General features: G+C 31.7%; 4 protein-coding genes across 4 annotated transcripts; 3 read left to right on the forward strand and 1 right to left on the reverse strand.

Annotated features, from left to right (window-relative positions):
- Positions 1–4,606: 4,606 nt before the first annotated feature.
- Positions 4,607–5,173, forward strand: LOC108471839 (probable LRR receptor-like serine/threonine-protein kinase At3g47570). Its single transcript, XM_017773392.1, has one exon. The coding sequence runs from the start codon at positions 4,607–4,609 to the stop codon at positions 5,171–5,173; it is 567 nt and encodes a 188-aa protein (XP_017628881.1).
- An 18-nt stretch (positions 5,174–5,191) lies between these two features.
- Positions 5,192–9,573, forward strand: LOC128292645 (receptor kinase-like protein Xa21). The gene is made up of 5 exons (XM_053027529.1): positions 5,192–5,441; positions 5,552–5,695; positions 6,084–6,227; positions 8,460–9,376; positions 9,484–9,573. The coding sequence occupies exons 1-5, from the start codon at positions 5,192–5,194 to the stop codon at positions 9,571–9,573; spliced, it is 1,545 nt and encodes a 514-aa protein (XP_052883489.1).
- A 208-nt stretch (positions 9,574–9,781) lies between these two features.
- Positions 9,782–10,812, forward strand: LOC108471838 (receptor kinase-like protein Xa21). Its single transcript, XM_053027530.1, has 2 exons — positions 9,782–10,322; positions 10,640–10,812. Exons 1-2 carry the CDS (start codon positions 9,830–9,832, stop codon positions 10,810–10,812), a joined length of 666 nt encoding a protein of 221 aa, XP_052883490.1. The 5' UTR covers positions 9,782–9,829.
- Positions 10,813–12,485: 1,673 nt separating this feature from the next.
- Positions 12,486–19,106, reverse strand: LOC108472405 (3-phosphoinositide-dependent protein kinase 2). Its single transcript, XM_017773914.2, has 11 exons — positions 18,506–19,106; positions 16,793–16,973; positions 16,598–16,650; positions 16,088–16,189; positions 15,910–16,018; positions 15,735–15,813; positions 15,099–15,264; positions 14,027–14,161; positions 13,759–13,913; positions 13,172–13,394; positions 12,486–13,003 (listed from the first exon to the last, which is right to left on the reverse strand). The coding sequence occupies exons 1-11, from the start codon at positions 18,722–18,724 to the stop codon at positions 12,920–12,922; spliced, it is 1,506 nt and encodes a 501-aa protein (XP_017629403.1). The 5' UTR covers positions 18,725–19,106; the 3' UTR covers positions 12,486–12,919.
- Between the last annotated feature and the right edge of the window lie 683 nt (positions 19,107–19,789).

Here is a 19,789-nt window from a genome sequence, read left to right on the forward strand (position 1 = left end):
TTCCATATGGCAACTCACAATTTAACTCCCTTAGGCCCATTTCTCATTTACTTCATTGTCAAATTAGGGAACAATAAGGGAATTGAGTGCTTCATTATCACATTGCCATAGTAAACCATGGACTTTCACATTGATACGTATCACACACTGAAGCCATAGCCTTGCCATGGTCTTACACGGTTCACATATCATACCGAAGCCATATCCCAGACATGGTCTTATACGGAATCACATTATCACATTATACCGATGCCATAGCCCAGCTATGGTCTTATACGGAGTCACATTATCACATTGCACCGATGCCATAGCCCACTATGGTCTTAAACAGGCACACTTGTCACATATGTTTCAATCAACTCATAAGGGTCACAGAATAGAAGCACTCAAATCCATTGTTCCTACTAATTTGTACTTTTAGTTACACATTATTCATTAGTTAATGCAAATTGATAGTATTCATCAACAATAAAATACTTTAACAATCATAATATTTTCATATCAAAACATTGAACTTTGCCATATGAACTTACCTGGACTAATTTGTAAAAGTCGTAGAAATTCAAGGACTATTCTTGAATTTTCTCCTTTCCACGATTCAGTTCGTTTTCTTGATATGATGTAAAATATGAAAAACCAGCTTTCTCCAGACCTTCTATGGCGTTTTAGCTGAGAAAATATGAAGAAATGTCTAGATTTTTCAATTACATCATTATTTAACTATTAACTTTTATGCTATTTCCAATTTTGCCCCTTGTTCACATTGTTTTCTTGCTTATTTCATACCCAAACCGTCCAGCCATTAACCTTTGGGTCTAATTGCTCTTTAAATCCATCTTTTTAAATACTTAAGCTATTTACTCACAATTTAACAAATTTTGCGCTATTTTCAATTTAGTCCTTTTAATTAATTAGCCATCCAAACGTTAAAATTTTCTAACGAAACTTTAATACTAACTCAATGACACTCCATAAATATTTATAAAATATTTATAGCTCGATTTTCAACTTTGAGGTCTCGATACCTCATTTTTGACCCGTTTGACCTAATAAATTCTTTTAATTCACTAATTTCACCATTTCACAAATTCTTCTAAATTCTTACTTGACTCATAAATATTAAATTACTATCTTGTTCAATCTTATTTGTCGAATTTAGTGATCTCAAATCACCATTTCCGACACCACTAAAAATTAGGCCGTTACAATGAATTGGTATATTTTGTGGCATGAATTAGATGATAAAATGGTGAGAACTTACATATGGAAGATAAGTGAAAAATGTAGGTTATGACATATTGATGTGGTATGTTTATGGTTATGATTTGAGTAGTGAAATGGTTGAAGATGAAATGGCATGATTTGTATATGAATTGGCATGTTTTGGTTGTCTATAAGTGCATTGAAATGGTATGAAATGATGTGGTTTAGGTATGCTTAAGGAGGGTGAGAAATGTGGCTTAAACCAAGCCTAATTTCACCCCACACGTTGAGTACATGGACGTGTGACTCAACCGTGTATCTACTGTAACTTAATTAAACAAGTCAGTGAGTTACACAACTTAGGCACACAAGCGTGTCTACTAACCGTGTGTGGCACACGGGCTGGCATATGGGCGTGTGGTCGGCCGTGTGACCAAGTCAGTATACCCTCTAGATTTCACACGGCCATGGCACACTGGCGTGTCTTCGGCCATGTGATACAAGTCAGTATGTATGCCCTGTTTCCACACAGCTTATGACACGGGCGTGTCTGGTGGCCGTGTGCCTCACACGGCCTGTTCACACAGGCGTGTGATCCCTATATGCATGAAAATTTTATAAGTTTTCCAAAGTTTTCAAATGTTATCGGTTTAGTCCCAAACGTCTTTCAAGCATGTTTTAAGGTCTCGTAGAGCCTTATAATGGACAATATGATTATGTTTGATTGATGTTTATGTGATAATGGCTTTATGTTTAAGAAATGTATATTGTATGTTGTGATTTTGATCGGTAATGCCTCGTAACCCTATTTCAGTGACGGATACAGGTTAAGGGTGTTACAAAAAGTCCTTGTGTAATAGTAGATCTAGCATAATTGAGTGGAGTTGCATGTAATCCTAGAAATAGGACAACATAAATCTACCGGATTAGAGTCAAATCTAATAGGGAAATTTATAGATCAAGTTAATGTGACAATAGGGGTTTTAATTAGAAAGAGATTTCAAGTAATCAACCTAGAGTAAGTTATTTTTACTCTCGAAAGAGATATTAACATAATTTAGGGATTTCTATGGATCAAGACACAAGTGAATAAATTGTTTAATTCAGATTCAGAATAATAGGTAAAGTCTAGGTGGATTCTTTCATGGGTATTGTCTATCTCATTGGTTATCTTCAAATATTTTTCTAATTCATTCTCCATTGCATTCCTAGTAATTAGTTTAGTTAATTTTAGATTAAAAACAATTCCTTCAATTTATCGGCTAAATAATAGAAAAACGGTAATTACTAGTACTTTTAGTCCTCGTGGATACGATATTCCCTACTCACCATAGCTATACTATTGTTCGATAGATGTGCTTGCCTTTGTCGTAATTATAGTTAGTTTAGTGACCATCAGTATGCGATCTCTTAATATATTTATGTGAACCCTATCTATTTTGTCATGCGAACTCAATGTGTTTAACATGCTAACCCTACATGTACTAATATGCGAACCCTACATGTAGTAATATGCAAACCTTATATGTTATTTATGCGAACCCAACACATTAATGTATACGTGAACCCTACACATGGTATATGCGAACCCTATATGCATGAACTCTATATGTGTGAACACTAGATATGTGAACCCCAGATGTGCGAACCCTAGATGTGCTAACCCTAATGCATGCAAACCTTATACGTGTGAACCCTAAATGTATGATAAATAGTCTATTATCAGTAACCTATTATTTTTTGTTAGCCGAACAGGCATGATGAATAGTCTATTATCAGTATACTGTTACAAGTTTCTATTTGCATGAATAAATTGTATATGTGAAATTGCTATGAATGAATGCATTCATACCATTAAATGATAGTTTGAAATATTAAATGTGCTTGACAAGCATAGCATCGATTGATGATACATAGCATGATATACTGAGTATATATGCATAATTACATGAAATTGTGTATGGAGGATGGAGGAGTTCTATAGGAGAAAATGACAAATTAAGTCCACACCGAAAGTTAGTATTGCACGAAGCAAGGGGCAATGTCATCAAAACTGGATAAACCGAGATGATAGTTTAAAAAGCCATCAAAACAGGGCAACCGGGATGATAAGTTATTGTAGTAAAAGTCATCGTCACAAATGACAAGTGAACGAGATCATCACCAGGAAATCTGGGATGGTTAGTTATTGATATGTGTTTTGGTGTGTCGAGCGATACTCAAGGGCGAATAGGATGGATGGGTGGAAACAAAATTAAAATTGCACTGCATCATGAACATAATTTGTGCATGCATTGATTTACTGAATGTTCTTTACATTATGCTTAAATTTTGCTATGATGCTATAAATTGAATGTTTTACTATTTGAACAATTATATATATAATGTTTTAAAAATTAAATTCACACTGAGTTGTCATATGCTCACTCCCCCTTTTTTTAACTCTCAAGTAATATAGAAAACTAGGACTCGGAATGGCATCAGAGGAACCTCGGACTAGCAACTCGTTTTTTCAGTTATTATTATTTTCCATTAAAGTTTTTCCCTAATTGTTTTTTGTAATTATTAATTTATTCTTTCTTTTATATCTTAGATTTGGAGTTGTTTAGCTTATTTATTTTAAGCATGATATTTAGTTAACACTCTGATAATTGCATGCTAGTTAATTTAAAAACTATTATTTTCAATAAATGTTTTCCACTACTTTTCAAAATATTTTAAGTTTTGATAAGTTTTTTCTTAAAAACCTTAAGTCGTTTTTTAAAAACCTTAAGTCGTTTTTTTCTCAAATCTTCACATTAATAATAATGTAACTAAATTATTAAGTAAAGCCGGTTTAATGAATGAATGTTTTTCCAAAAAACAAAATAGCGGTTTTCATACAAATCAACTCAAGTAAAAGAATGGTTTTACAGGATCATTTCGGTTATCAAATGTAATGCATTAGATTTAGCCGAAACTCGTAGACAGGATTGGGGTGTTACAGCTCTCCAGCAGTGGTTCGATAAAGGAAGCGGTGGTATTTTTAAGGAAAGCAATGACTAAGATGTCTGAGTTAAAAAGGAAAAGATGAAAAAAAAAAGTAGAAAAAATAAAGAAATAAAAACATAAAATAAAGAAATAAAACGATGGTGACCAAATTAACATATTTTTTTTAGGTGACCACCAAAATACAACCATCCAATTTTAAATCACTAACAGTGTAGTTTAAGCTAAAAAATAAAATAATTAATGCATATGGTAAACCAAATTATGTGGTACAAACTCAAAAGCTGCTAATTTGTTTGTTGCGAAGACCAAGGAGTTTCCGCTTGGAGTTGAATCCTCCTATTTAACCAATGCTTTAAACATACTTTCTTAACAACCCTCCTCCACTTTCATCAATTCCCAAACCCATATAAACATGTCCATTTTCCATTTTCTTCCATCGGCATTAATGTTCTTCCACTGTTTCATGGTCACCTACACCGTGACTACCAGAAACCTCACCACCGATCAATCTGTTCTTCTCGAATTTAAACACCAAATCAATGATCCTCATGGCATCCTAGTCGACAACTGGTCCACCAGCCACTCTTTCTGTAACTGGATCGGTGTCACTTGCGGTGCTAAGCATAAGAGAATCAAAGCTTTGAATCTTCCCAACATGAATCTTATCGGAACTATCCCTCCGGAATTAGGGGACCTCTCGTTCTTAGCCTCTCTTAATTTGAGTGGCAATGGATTCCATGGCGATTTGCAGGAAGAGTTGGGGCAACTGAGTCGTCTGAAACTCGTCGATTTAAGCTCCAATTTCTTTATCGGGGAAATCCCATCATCATTTGGAAGATTGAACCAGGTTTCAGACTTGGTTCTCAGCAATAACAATCTGACTGGAGCAATCCCTCCCGAGATAAGTAATCTTTTGAATACGAGAACACTCGACTTGGCATCGAACAAGCTTTCTGGGTCTATACCCTCTTCCATTTAGAACATTTCTTCATTGCGAATGGTTTCTTTATCCTTCAATGGTTTATCTGGTAAAATGCCAGATGATATGTGTCACCATCTTCCCAATTTGGAGGCACTTTACTTGGGTACAAACGAGTTGTTAGGTCAGATTCCAAAAATTATAAATGAATGCAAGAATCTTCAAGTATTAGCATTAGATTACAATCAGTTGAGTGGCAGCATTCCCAGGAGTACTGGAAATCTAACTGCACTTACAGAGCTATATTTGGGTGGAAATAATTTAGAAGGTAAGTTTTAAAGAAAAAAAGTGATGATATTTTAGAGTATAATAAGAAAAGAAATAATCCATAAAGTGAGATTAGAGGGTGTGGCAACTTGATTTATGTTATTTGAACAGGTGAGATCCCTTGGGAAATTGGAAATCTGTTGAATTTGGAGATATTTTTCGCTGTAGATATGAGGCTTACTGGACTCATTCCCACAAGCATCGGCAATTTAACCAACCTCAAGGAGATATATTTAGGTCCTAATTTTTTAGAAGGTATTTCTAATTAATTAACATTTATTTATTTATTATTATATTACAAAATAAATAAATAAAAAGAGAGAAATATATTTTGTAAAATTAGTAGAATGGCCTAAAAGAAAATAGCCTTTCTTTTTTTATTCAAAGCTTTTCGTATTTATTTCTCATGAAAAAAGAATTTTAGTATTTGAAGAGATCAAGAGATGTCTATGGGTCAAACTTGGACAAAATAATTTTTTACTTAGTCTTGTCTGGCAAAAAAAAAATCATTTAAATATAATTATAAATATAAAATATTATAAATATTGATATGTTCATATATAATATAATATAATATTTTAATTAATTTTCATGGTGCCTACCTAAGATTTGAAAGTCTAAAAGAAAGTGGATGGTTATGCAGGTGAAATTCCATGGGCGATTGGGAATATTCATTCGTTGGAGATATTTTCAGCACCAAATATGAGCTTAAATGGGGAGATTCCACATTCTATTCTCAATGGTTCTTCTTTGAGAGTCATTTATGTAATGCTCAATCATTTATCTGGTAAGTTCCTCACTTTTTTTTATGTTAGAAGTTGTTTAAAAGGTTTAGTTGCTGGTTATATAAAAACACCAAATTACCTTTGCAATTAAATTAGGGAATTAAAAGAAAAGGTGTTGAATATACATTTCAAATTTTGTTTAAATATGTTTAAGTTGGCATATATTACTTTTTAAATATATATATAATTATTTTATTTAATATTTAGTAGTTATAATACATTATCATTATTATAGATTTTATTAAATTTTTAAATATAAATAATTTAATATATTTTATAATATTTGTATTATTTTTAATTATATTTAATTTGCATTCATAAAAATTATATAATTCATAAAAAACAATATATTGTAATCTTTAAAACAGTCGAGTTGATCTTCAACTTTAAATATTAGACTTCAAGCCGACTCATATTTTAAATAGACTGATTTTTTGTCTAATCTCATTTTTAAGTTTAATATTTTTCTTTTAACTCTCTTAAATTTTGGACAAAACTTTAAACTCGGTCAAAGAACTAAGTCCAAACTCTACAATCAATGTTAGAATCATGACGAGTATCTCTTAAGATATAGTTTAAAAATAAATTAATATAACACTTGTCATTATTTTAACACTGCTTGTGAAACTTTTACTGAGATTTTACCCGATATATATATACACACACTAGTTTTAACTCACATATACGCTAAAGAGATAACCATATATGTGTTAAATAATTAAGATACCGATAGAAATATTAAAAATGTAATTAATATTAAAAATAATTTTTAAAATTTAATGTATAAATTTACAAATCATTTCATATAAAAATATTTAATTATAAAAAATAATGTTATGTAAAAATTACTTAATTATAAAATATATGATTTATAATAAATAAATTATAATTATATATATATATATATATATATATATATATATATATTGTTATAGAGAACATTGTAGCCTAAGAATTTGAATCCTAAATTTGCTAGATATTATCTTTTAAGTATAGCTATAAGAATCAAATACATTAAGCCTCAAGTTCAATCACTTATTAAATATTTAGTATTAAAAAACTTATCTCTTAGAATTATGTATAATTTCTCTCCAACCTTTAAATATAAATATAAATATATTTTAGCGTATTTGAACTTACGCCTTATACTATTAACAATTATTATGAATAGTCCTAGACATTATATAAAAATAATAATAAATTTTTCCCTCATCCAACTTAACCTTTATTAAAAGTGATCAAGAACCACATGTTTGTGGAGTACATAAAAAAAAAAGTTTAAAATTCGTCATTATACTTTTAAGTAAAAATTGGAACTTCTCACTCTATTTTGCATTAATCGAAATTTGTTATTTTTAAAATAAAGGTACATTTACCACTACATAGACTCTATATTGATTTTTGCATTGTTATTTTCACTTGAATTTTGGTACTAATATTTGGTTTTTCTTTAAATTTTGCTATTGAATTTCAATTTAAAATAATTTGACTATAAATTAAAATCAATATTTATTTCATGTATTTTATTTTAATATCTAAAATAATATAATATAAAAATCAAAATTATTTTATAAAAACTTATTATTATTTTTTATTTTTGTTTTAAAAAATGCAAGTGTTTCTTCCACTAAATTAGAATTCATATTTAATTTATTAATATTTTATAAATTTAACTACATAATAGTGAAAATTTTAATATTTTATAAATTGAAAAATAATTTAATTATATGAATTAAATTTAATGACAAATTTTAGTAAAATTCAAAGTTTAATAAAAATTCAATTATATAATAGTTGAATGATAGATTTATCTATATTCTCAAAATGTAATGACAAAAATCAATTAAAATAAAATATAGAGACAAATTTTAATATTCATCTATAATATACTTGAATCAGTCATCACTGATTGAAATAAAAAGACGCAGTAGATAATATCACCTAAAATCTAGAAGACGATAGGCAACAATATGAAAAACCTAAGGAAAACAACACATAGACATAACAGTGCATATAAATTCTATAGAAAAAGAGGCTACTCTAAACATTCACACAAAGCATACAAACACCAACGCAAGGACTTCCAATTATTTTCATTAGCAATCATGTTTTTCCTTAAACCATTACATAAACATTAGCTTACCACATACAATCATGCAAAATAATTAAACAATGAAATTAATTTATGTCATTTAGGTAATGATCGATGCAAACATTTTTCTTCGGTTCTCCAGGTAAATTACCAGACATAAGGTCGGATTCAAATCTTGAGGAGCTTCACCTATGGGGCAACAATCTTAGTGGAAACATTCCTGAATCTATCTCCAATGTTTCTAAACTCAGAAACATCGCATTGATGGCAAACTCATTCTCTGGTCATATTCCAAATAGTCTTGGCAATCTAAAATTTCTCGAGGAGTTACGCCTTTGGAAGAACAAATTGACCATTAAAACTAATTCAAATGGTGAGTGGAGCTTCTTCGCTTCCTTGCTGAATTGCAAGTATCTAAAAGTGTTAGATTTATCGGTCAACCCATTGAAGGGAGTTCTTCCAACTTCCATCTCCAATCTCTCCCAAACGCTTCAAGTTTTCTCATGCGCGGATTGCAGAATTGAAGGAACCATTCCCATGGAAATCGGTAGCTTGAACAATGCAATCATTTTGGAACTTACCAACAATGAACTTATTGGATCCATTCCAACAACGATAGGAGGGCTAACGAATCTCCAATACTTGGGTCTTAGTGGAAATGAGTTGCAAGGCTCCATCCCACATGATCTTTGCGGTTTAAAGGGATTGTTTGAATTATCATTAGATGACAACGAGCTCGATGGACCTTTACCTCCATGTTTGGGCGAGTTGACTTCTATGAGAAAACTACACTTGTCCTTCAACAAGTTGCATTCATCAATACCTTTCAGTTTATGGAGCTTGAAAGATATCTTAAAAGTAGACTTGTCATCCAACTATTTTAACGGTTCCCTTCCACTTGAAATCGGAAAGTTGAGCGTATTACAACACTTGAACTTGTCAATGAATTCGTTATCAAATGACATCCCATCCACAATTGGAAATCTTCGTGATCTGCAAGTTCTAGCCCTTTCAAGTAATAGGTTTCAAGGTCTTATCCCTACGTCATTCGGTGACCTGGTGAGTTTGGAAAGCTTGGATTTATCAGACAACAACCTCTCCGGAGTCATTCCCAGATCTCTAGAAGGGCTTCGTCACCTCAATAATTTTAATGTGTCTCTGAATAGATTGGAAGGGGAGATACCAAGTGGAGGGCCTTTTGCGAACTTCACAAGCCAATCATTCATGAAAAATTACGCACTGTGTGGTCCACCTAGATTACAAGTCTCACCATGCAAAAGAAACACCCATCGAAATTCCAAGAAGACCCTTTTACATGTTTTGAAATATGTTTTACCCATAGTTGTTTCAATCATCATAGTCGTTACCTTAATAGTTGTCTGCACACCATTGAAGAAGAAGAGGAAGAGTACAAATTCCACTACGATAGAAGATTCATTTCCTTTGAAGGAATGGAAAAGAATTTCGTATGATCAGTTATCGAAAGCGACCGATGGATTTAGCGGAGGAAACATGATTGGTTCGGGAAGTTTCGGCACTGTATACAAGGGAATACTTTTTGATGAGACCGAAGTTGCAATAAAAGTTTTTAATTTGCAAATAGAGGGAGCGTTTAAGAGTTTCGACGTCGAATGCGAAGTGATGAGTAAGATCATTCATCGTAATCTTGTCAAGGTCATTACTTGTTGTTCTACTACTGATTTCAAAGCCCTGGTGCTTGAACTCATGCCAAATGGAAACCTTGAGAAATGTTTATACTCTAACAATCATTTCTTGGATATTCTACAAAGAATCAACATAATGATAGATGTTGCATCGGCATTAGAATACCTCCACTCGGGATATTCGACTCCTTTAATCCATTGCGACCTAAAACCAAGTAACGTCTTACTAGACAAAGACATGATTGCTCATGTGGGAGATTTTGGGATTGCCAAATTATTAGGAGAAGGAGATTCCATGAAGCAAACAATGACGCTTGCCACCATTGGCTATATGGCACCAGGTGATGTTTTGACTTCTATTTGTTTTTTTGTTTTTTTTTTTTTTGTGACATTTTAATATTTTTTATTGATATTAAATTAATCTCTAATTGCATCATATCATCATTATTAATTTAATTATATGTTTGAAATGTAAAGTATGGATCAGCGGGAATTATTTCTATGAAAAGTGATGTCTATAGTTATGGTATTTTATTAATGGAAACTTTCACAAGAAAAAAGCCGACAGATGAAATTTTTGCTGGAAAAATGAGCATGAAGCATTGGGTGAAAACATCACTAGGTAATGGAATAATTGGGGTAGGAGATTCTGGTTTAGTGCAAGAAGATGATAAATACTTTGTCGTTAAAGCAAATTGTATATCCTCAATTATGAAATTGGCTTTAGATTGTTCGGCTGAATTTCCTGAAGATAGAACTGATATGGAGAACGTTCTTTCCATGCTCAAGAACATCAGAAGAAAATATTTGAATGACCTAGCTGAAAATTAATACGATGAAGAATGCAGTTATTTCTCTCTCCCTGTCTCTCGCTCTATATATATATATTGTAAGCTTACTTAGAAGGCATAGAATTTAATTAACTTCCTTTTGAGATAGCTTTCCCTTTTAGAATTTCTTTTTTTGCATATTAAAAGTTGTTACCGTAATACTTAATTTTCTTGCAAAAGACTAATGCGATAATGAATGTTTTGAGTTCAATTTTCATTAATGGTCTTGGTAAGTGTTCTGTAAGCCCTAATCCTAGATTGAGATAATCGTCTTCAAATATTTTTTGTTGGCCAATTCAAATTACATTCAGTCTTCTCTATAACATCCACCTGCTATAACAGTAATTCGCTAAAACAACCAAGTTCTTAGAATAACTGATTTTTTATATTTTATTTTAACCTTTTATAACAACGTTTCACTTATAACAACATCTATAGTTATGAAATACATTTTTAATTTAGTTCTCTATAACACATGGTCTAAATTTTTAAGTAAAATTATAATTTTCATATAAGCAATACTATTAATTATCATTTATTAAATGAAAATGATAACTAAAATATTATTTCAACAAAATAATTAAATTTTACGTGAAGCAATCTATTAATCATATTTTATTAAATGAAAATAATTTTCAATGAGTGGAATTAAAGATATCAATTCAATAAACTATTAAACTTCCTAATTAAATATTCTATTATGAATTTGAAACATCGTAAACTTATAAATTACTTGCTTGAATTTAGAAACTGGTGATAAATTAATTAATTTTATTTGATAACTCATATTGATTAATTGAACTTGTTAGATTTATGAACTTGTTAGATTTATGAACTTTATAACTAATTATGTGAAAGAATATACAATAAGATATGCATAAAAGCATTAACACATGCATATGCTATACGTCTTTTAATTTTGTTGAATTAATTCTCGCTTTCTTTCTTTTTTAACATAATTTTCACTTTCTTTATTTGATGAAAAATCATGATATCAATTTTGTGATAAGCTTACAATGATTATCTCTTTATAATAGCATCTTGTTATAGGTGTGTAACAATCATCTCTCTATAACAGGCAAAATCTAGGCAGACAAGTAAAGGTATTATAGAGAATGTTGACTATACTTCACATTAGTTTGCTGCAAATTAATTTTACGAATCAAATAAATAATTAAATTTCAGTTCAATTTGTTCAAAAACATTAAATAAAATCATAATCACCATTAAATATTAATAGTTTGATCCGGTTCTAACTTAATTCTCAATTAATTTAATTTATTGGTCTGCCAAAATTTCGATTCTTCGTATCTTTAAATTATTTCGGGTTTTATTCAAAAAAAATTTATTTCAGATTTTTAACTAAATAGTAATAATGAAGATAACGTTGTACAATTAAACTTTAATTTTATATATTTTCATATTTTTGTAGGATAAATGTTTTAACAATTTAACATCATATTTTATATTTTATTTATGTAAATTATGCATTTTAAGCTGGAAGTAAATTAAAAGAATTTACTATTTACATAATGTAAAAACCACCTTTCATTTTATCTAAAAAACTTTGAACCATTCAGTATATTAATAAAACAGTATTTTAGATCAATATAGTAAAAATATCGGATTAGTTAAAAAGTTGCACAATAAATACAATTATATCAATAAAATTCATTCAATTATAATTCCACCATAAATTAATTCTCAAAGAACTATTTCATGAAAATATTTTTCATTAATGACTTTGAAACATCTACTTTCAATTGAAAACTGTAATTTAACAGCAAAATCACCTCTTCTTTTTTCTTGCTTTTTTTCCTATCAAAATCATATTTTAGACTGTAAATTCATATCAGACAAGCTTGAAACATGTAGGAAAACCCTTATAACCTACATGCATACATATATACCTAATTCCACAAAAGAGTGGATGAAAGCTGAACCGAAAGAGCAGCCTACACCAGAAAACAGCTGTTGAATCAAAAAAGTCTCGAGCCGTTTTCATGGCATAAACGATTTCTTCAAGATATCGATTGTTTAAACGGCTCTTGAGTTAATAATATCAGAATGTCCGAAGAATGTGCTTCATGACAACGAATAAAATCACTTCACTGGTTTTGAAGGCCCTCGATAGCTTTTTTCCACTGCCATGCTCTTTGTTTCACATCATCGAATGACAATACCTTTTTTGCCTGAAAACACAAAAGAAGAACGCATCAAAAGCATGAGTAAAGTAGAATGTAGGTTTGAATTTTTCTTTGTCACTGGCATATAAGAAGCAAAAGGAACACGAAGGACTAGGGAGAATGTAAATTTGAGGAATTCATTTCTATCCTATTTTGAGATTTGCACGGACTTACCGTGCAAATTTTGAAGTGTGATGGACTTATGACCTGGACGCTGAGGTCACTAGAATTGTCAGACCAAATAATATTCCCTTTTACGACCAATTTCGAAGGATTTACATAAATCAATTTCGGCTTGTTGGTGAGGATAAGTTGCACCTTCTTGCTCGATAACTTCTGTAGTTTCTTCACCATTGAGATCATAAGAACAGATTCTCCCGGTTCCAAAAATTGTTGCCTATTAACACAATGTAAGTCATCAAACAAGTTTAATTCAGTCAGCCACAATCTGGTGCATCGAAAAGAAAGGACAAAAACCATAATACTCAGATTACAAACTACAAAATCAGTATGTAACACAACTATCTTCAAGATAATGGTTCATGGTGAACTGATTGTGCTCTATCTATAATATTTTCCATAAGTGGCGAAAATGGATGAACTAATGAACAGTTAGGTCGATAAAAATGACTTGATGATGTTACTAAATGTTAATAGGTTCTGCAAGTCCACAAGTGGACGAGCTTGCAAGCAAATGTCTATGTCCTTTCAACGAAATCTAAGAACACATGCTGAAAAAATAGCAAGACATTAGAAACTACCATTTCGAGTCAAAGGAGTCAATTGAGGCCAATCTAGTTATATGGCCAGATGATTCAGCTGACAATGGTCCATCATTTTGTCTACCTGAACCATTTTGGAGGTGGGTTGAATTCTGTGAAGAATCACTATGATCATCACCATCACTTGAATGAGCCTGAAATAAATAAAAAAAGATAATGACAATATTTTAGAATTTGCAAAAGACAAGATGCAAACGGAAGTCAAATTCCCCATAAATAATGGTTGGAAGCATGCATGATATCATACCCCTGTCTTTAATGCAAGCTTCGGAGGGGTTTCTGCTCTTACATTACTCCAGTCAACTCCCTTAAAGAAAGGATGACTCTTGACTGCAGCATAACCATCGGGTCCAGCACCTGCTCGCCTACTGGGATCGATATCCTGCATCAGATTAGCATTACAATTCTAGGGCTACAGTTTTTACACTCATAAATCAAAATCATGCATGAGATAGAAGGATTTATCATGATAATGTTGGATGAGCATGACTTTGACCCTGTTCCAAAAAAGAAACCAAAGGAAAAGCAATTTGTCTTTGAACTTCAAGATTATGGCCTATGAATTTGCCATGATACCTCATTTGAAAGATGCAGAATAGAGATAAGAGGAGAATATGAGCAAAAGAGGAAGTAGCTAAAAGATCGGACAAAGAAGCAAGAGAAGAAGAGAAATGAAACACTCTCCAACTATAACAACCCTTCAAACAAATTAAACAAATATAAAGTTTCACGTAAATTACGAGGAAAATTTGGGACTGCATCATATTTAACCATAATATGATCATGTCCTCTTTGCATATTTGCCAACCAAGAAAAGCCTGTTTAGTGGCAGAGGTGGGGAGACACCACAATAGGTTCATAACAAACACATTAGTTGGAATGCCTGCAGAATAATAGACTCAAATACATGCATCAACTCTTTCAGATTCTGGATTATTTTCAATTTTTTGATTCAAAGATCCACCTAGTAGTGAAGTCAAATGCAGAGCACTTCAGAGACCCCTAATAACGTCAGCTAACAAAAATATTTGCACTGAGATTCCACCAAAATATTATGACAACTAAAGATAAATGGCAGAATAAGTGTCTAAAGCAATTTGAAAGGCAAATTTCTCATTATCTTAAAAAACCATAAGTTGATTTCCATCCCCATTGCAGAGAACCCCATGCATATTGAAATCTATGCAGTTTCTAAGTTCTCCGAATAATAACATAAATAGATAACGAAGAAAGAACTTCAAATTTAGAAGTCCTATGAATACAAGGTTATGGATGCATAGCAGAAACCAAATTAAAACTTGCATAAGATTGTAGCCTACCATTAAGCGATCGATAAGGTCTCTGGCTTCTTCAGAAAAATAATTCGGAAATCTTATATCTCTGGCTATAATTCTTTGAAATATAAGCCATTCACTTGAATCTTTAAATGGAGAAGTCCCTGAAAGCATTTGGTACAAGGTGCAGCCAAGTGCCCAGATGTCATTTCTGTTTGAATATGTTAAAAAGAACAAACTAGTTATCCTATAAACAACAATTTATCGAGATCAAGAAAAATGACCAACCTAAATCGCAAGTACCTACACTTGCATTATTTCGAAAACCAAATGGTCGGGTAAAACAGTGTTACTTAGGCTTGAGTATAGTCAGATACAGGTAATGTTCAGTTTGTTCAGATACAGGTAATGTTCAGTTTGTTCTAAGCTTTCCCCTTTTTCTGAGGACCCTTGAAGGGTCATCGTCAAATCCCCATACCCATGTCGAACACTGTTTCTTCAATAAAAATGAAGACTCAAATCAACATAGGGAGAAAAAGGGAAAATGGATGTGGAATGGGAGTAAGGGGGAAGCAAAATGTTAAAGAAAACAAAGTTCAATTAGTTGTAATGGGGTTTAATGTATGACGGTTTTAGTCTAGATTGTGAGACTAATTCATAAAGTGACTGAAGATCACTAACCCGAAAGTTGCTGGAGAAGAGTTAAGGACTTCGGGAGGAACATATGCAGCCGTCCCCACAAAAGTGCATGCTTTATCATCTGGATAAGGCATCAGAAACAAGCTTAGTGTTTAACATTCAAGAATACAAAGAAACAGGTGTTTGTTTCTTCAATCTGTTATGACGAGGACTTTACCTGAGGCTGCATTGGGAAGGACTGTAATTCGGCTATCTTGCAGTGGCTTTACACTACCAAAGTCTGCCACCTTAAGATGGCCGTCTTTGGTGAGTAGCAAATTCTCTGGCTGCCATAAAAAAAGCATTTAGCATATCTCAAATGTTGATGTAACAAAACAGACATGCTTGGGAAATACCTTAATATCTCTATGTATCAATCCCATGCCATGTATGTATTCAAGAGCATCTACAAGCTCTGCAGTATAAAAACGAGCTTCATCCTCTGATAAACGACCTTTCTGCATGAAATGTAACCAGATAGTGGACACTGAACATGAATAAACTAGCAGAGATAGGTGCAAATCACTAAATCACAACAATGAAGTTCAAGCTCAAGAACAATCCAGAAATCTATACTTTAAAACTAAGGGCTTTAAGGCATTTGCAACATTATGGAATGAATTTTAAAAAGCTTCAACAGCGATATTCAAGAAAATTTATGATCATCCATAAAGAAATATACATGACTATTCCAGATTAATTTGACAGGAAATCTGAAGAAAATATACAATGAATGATGAGTTCAATAATAATTCAAGGAGCCACCAATTCTATATCAAACAACTCAATCATAGTCTACCAGAAAAAAGTTGAAACAAGGAACCCTTTTTTATGTCTGAATCAACTGCATGCTAAGAATAACTTACTCTTGTTATTTGGTCAAAAAGCTCTCCACCTTCACATGATTCAAGTGCCATGTCTTCACAAAATAATCAAAGAAAGAAACATTAAATGAAGACAAAAACTGAATGAACTGGAAATCAAGGGAGAAAAGTCATTGTAAAAACTAACCAAACAAGTATGCACAACTACTGTTAATTGATACAGCCAAGAATACCTACACAGGGAAAAAGTATCTTGAAATGTAAAATATAGCCGCACAACACCGGAATGGTCCAGTTGATCGAGCACAATCCGTTCCAACTTTACGTAAGCTGTTTTGTTTTCTTTGGTGATGAACTTTTTGTCCATGATTTTCAATGCATACACCGTTCCGGTATCTTTCTTCTTTGCCCGTACAACCTGAAGACAACATCAAAATCGTATTCAGAACAAACCAACGTGAATATGAAGCTCACATGAGGAAAAAAGCAAGCAACATGGAAAATGAACATATATTAAGAAAATAATTCAATAGATATTTACCATAAAACTTTGAAAACATTACTTAAACAAAACCAAAACAAAAAAGGTGATAATGATGAATGTGCCCAGGTCTATGTTCTGAATCATCTAAAACTCTTGACTAAAAGAAAGGATGCTTATTTATCTGCAAAGCCAACCAATATATATATATATATATATGTATATATACTTAACTAACATATCAAGCAGCAGCTACTACTTTAATGGACAAACAGCCAAACCCTTGGAATAGATACTATAGCCCAAGTAACAAAGAGCAGATATTGAGGTGCCACATCGATGTGAGATCTTTGTACAAATTGTAGTTTTCTTAGGAACATAATTTCATGTAATGATTGTAAAGGTGTAACACGAAACATTTTTTAAAAAATTACTATCTGAATCATCTCTGCTCATCTTTATGATAAGGCAGTTCTTTAACCAACCATACTATCTCTAGGACACTATAGAAAATGTTCAAAAAGTTGAAACATGTACTTCAGTTTATCCTGACAATCTCAAAATTTCATAGAAGTTACTAATAAAAGAAACAATCACTAGTGTTTTGTAATATGATCAAAAAGGTATTTGTAAGTCCTTTAGCTTCTCAGAGGGTGGAAAAACAAAATAACAAAAAGGTCAAACAGATGAACACCACAAAAATGAACCCAATGGTTTATGATAACAATGTGTTATCCTCAGGAAACCGCTGGTTTTTCCTATCCAACCGAGGATTTCTGTTATATGTAAGATCTAGAAACAAAAAGACAGCAACCTATAAAAGTTTGATCAAACAATGGAGGGAAAAGCTGACACTGGGAGCCACAAAGGCATGTGTTCCAATGGTAGGTGAAGCTGAATCCATTAGACAATAAAATATTTTCCACCCAACTTTATACCAAGCTATGTTACTTTAACTCGGTAAGAGTACGAGATTCAAATATGTGTCCGAGACGGATATGTGAAATTTTTCATTTCCCACATAATTGGAGGAAGATCAAATCCTCGTAAACATGTTGGACATGAGTTTTGATCACAAGTGCTTAAAGAGAAAATTAAGATTTGAAGCAACATATATACACCAAGCATAGCCTAAATATCAAGCATCTTCAGAAAGAAAGAATAAACATGAAGAAAAATAAATGTTAAATTTTCTTTCCTTTGCATCAAATTTTTTGGAGACTAAGGAGATTGAATGTCTTTCTATTCAAACATCTTATATCACTAGGAAAATTCAAAATCCACATAATTCACAAAGATAAGCTAAAAGTTATCTAAAAGACACACAATTCATCACAAATCAATGAATCATCACTGCCCATCTAATTTATAAAGCTAGAACATACAAATATAAATGAATAATCAAACATAAATTTTTTATAAAAAAAACCCAGAAATCCAAAACAAAAATGAAACGTTAAAAAGCTAACCTTTGAATAGGAACCAACGCCATAGATCTTGCCTAATTCAAAATCCTCAATACTGAAATTCTCCTGAGGAGCTCTAAATGAAAAGCTTTTAGATTTCAGAATATTGTTGGAAGCTCCACCATTGGAAGAACTATTACAATTTTTCTCATCATCAACCTTATTATTATTGGTTCCTTGAACCCTAAGCTTTGGATCAACATCCTTCTCCATTGCCAACATTTCTCTCTCGAAAATTCCCTCACTTTTCTTTTAAACATAATAATAAACAAATTAACAAACAAAAAAATTTATTGGATGTCTGACGAACAGCATTTTTGCTATTTTTGGTCCCAGTCAAAGAGGAATAAAAAAAGAAATTCTTTTATTGGGTGGATACTTAGATTGGATTCTCCTTTCAATTCTTTCTTCTGAAAAAGTGAAATGATTCTTTTTTCTTTTTTTTTTTCTTCCAGTAAATTTTATTAAAAAAATATTTAATTTAATTTTGTGAAAGGGTAATCCAGGCTACTATTTATATTTTTATTTGGGTAATTTTACATTTTGGTACCTGAACTTGGCTTACGATTCAAATTGTTATCTAATGATTTTCTTTTGTCCAATTAGGTACTTGAACTTGGCTTAAGGCTCAATTTAGTGTCTAACGTTTATTTTGGTCCAATTAGGTACATGAACTTGGCTTCTTGGTTCAATTTGGTACTTGGACTTGGCTTTTTTGTCCAATTTAGTACTTAGCTATATGAACTAATTTGAAACGTGAAGCCAAGTTCAAATACCAAGTTAAATAAAAAAATCAACTTCAGGTACCTAAGTACTAATTTAAACTTTAAAGACAAGATTAAGTACCAAAATGTATATTTGCCCCTTTTTATTTATATCCAACTAACATATATTCTTTTAGATAAGGTTGATGCACTTTTAAAGTCTAAACTCGGTAATGGTTTTCACCTTAGAGCTTAAACTTTCTTTTATGTAGGTTAATCTTTTAACAAGGCAATTATTCCTAGATTGAGGCTTGAAAATATTTTGATCCAATATTTTTTAAGGAAATATTAAGGATTAACTTGGATAAAGAAAAAATAAGCCCTCATGTGTTTCTTCCTTTTTTTAAGGGTCTGTTTGGAAGCAAGGAAAATGTCTTCCGTAAATTGTTTTCCTGCTTTTACGGTGTTTGGAAGCATGAAAACATTTTACATTTGTAAAATGTTTTACAAACACGGGTAAAATAACCTTCAATTTTGGGAAAATGTCTTACCGATTTTATTTTTGTAAGACATTTTCCATCTC

Source organism: Gossypium arboreum, chromosome 5, assembly GCF_025698485.1.
Source record: "Gossypium arboreum isolate Shixiya-1 chromosome 5, ASM2569848v2, whole genome shotgun sequence".
In the NCBI taxonomy this organism is placed as follows: Eukaryota; Viridiplantae; Streptophyta; class Magnoliopsida; order Malvales; family Malvaceae; genus Gossypium; species Gossypium arboreum.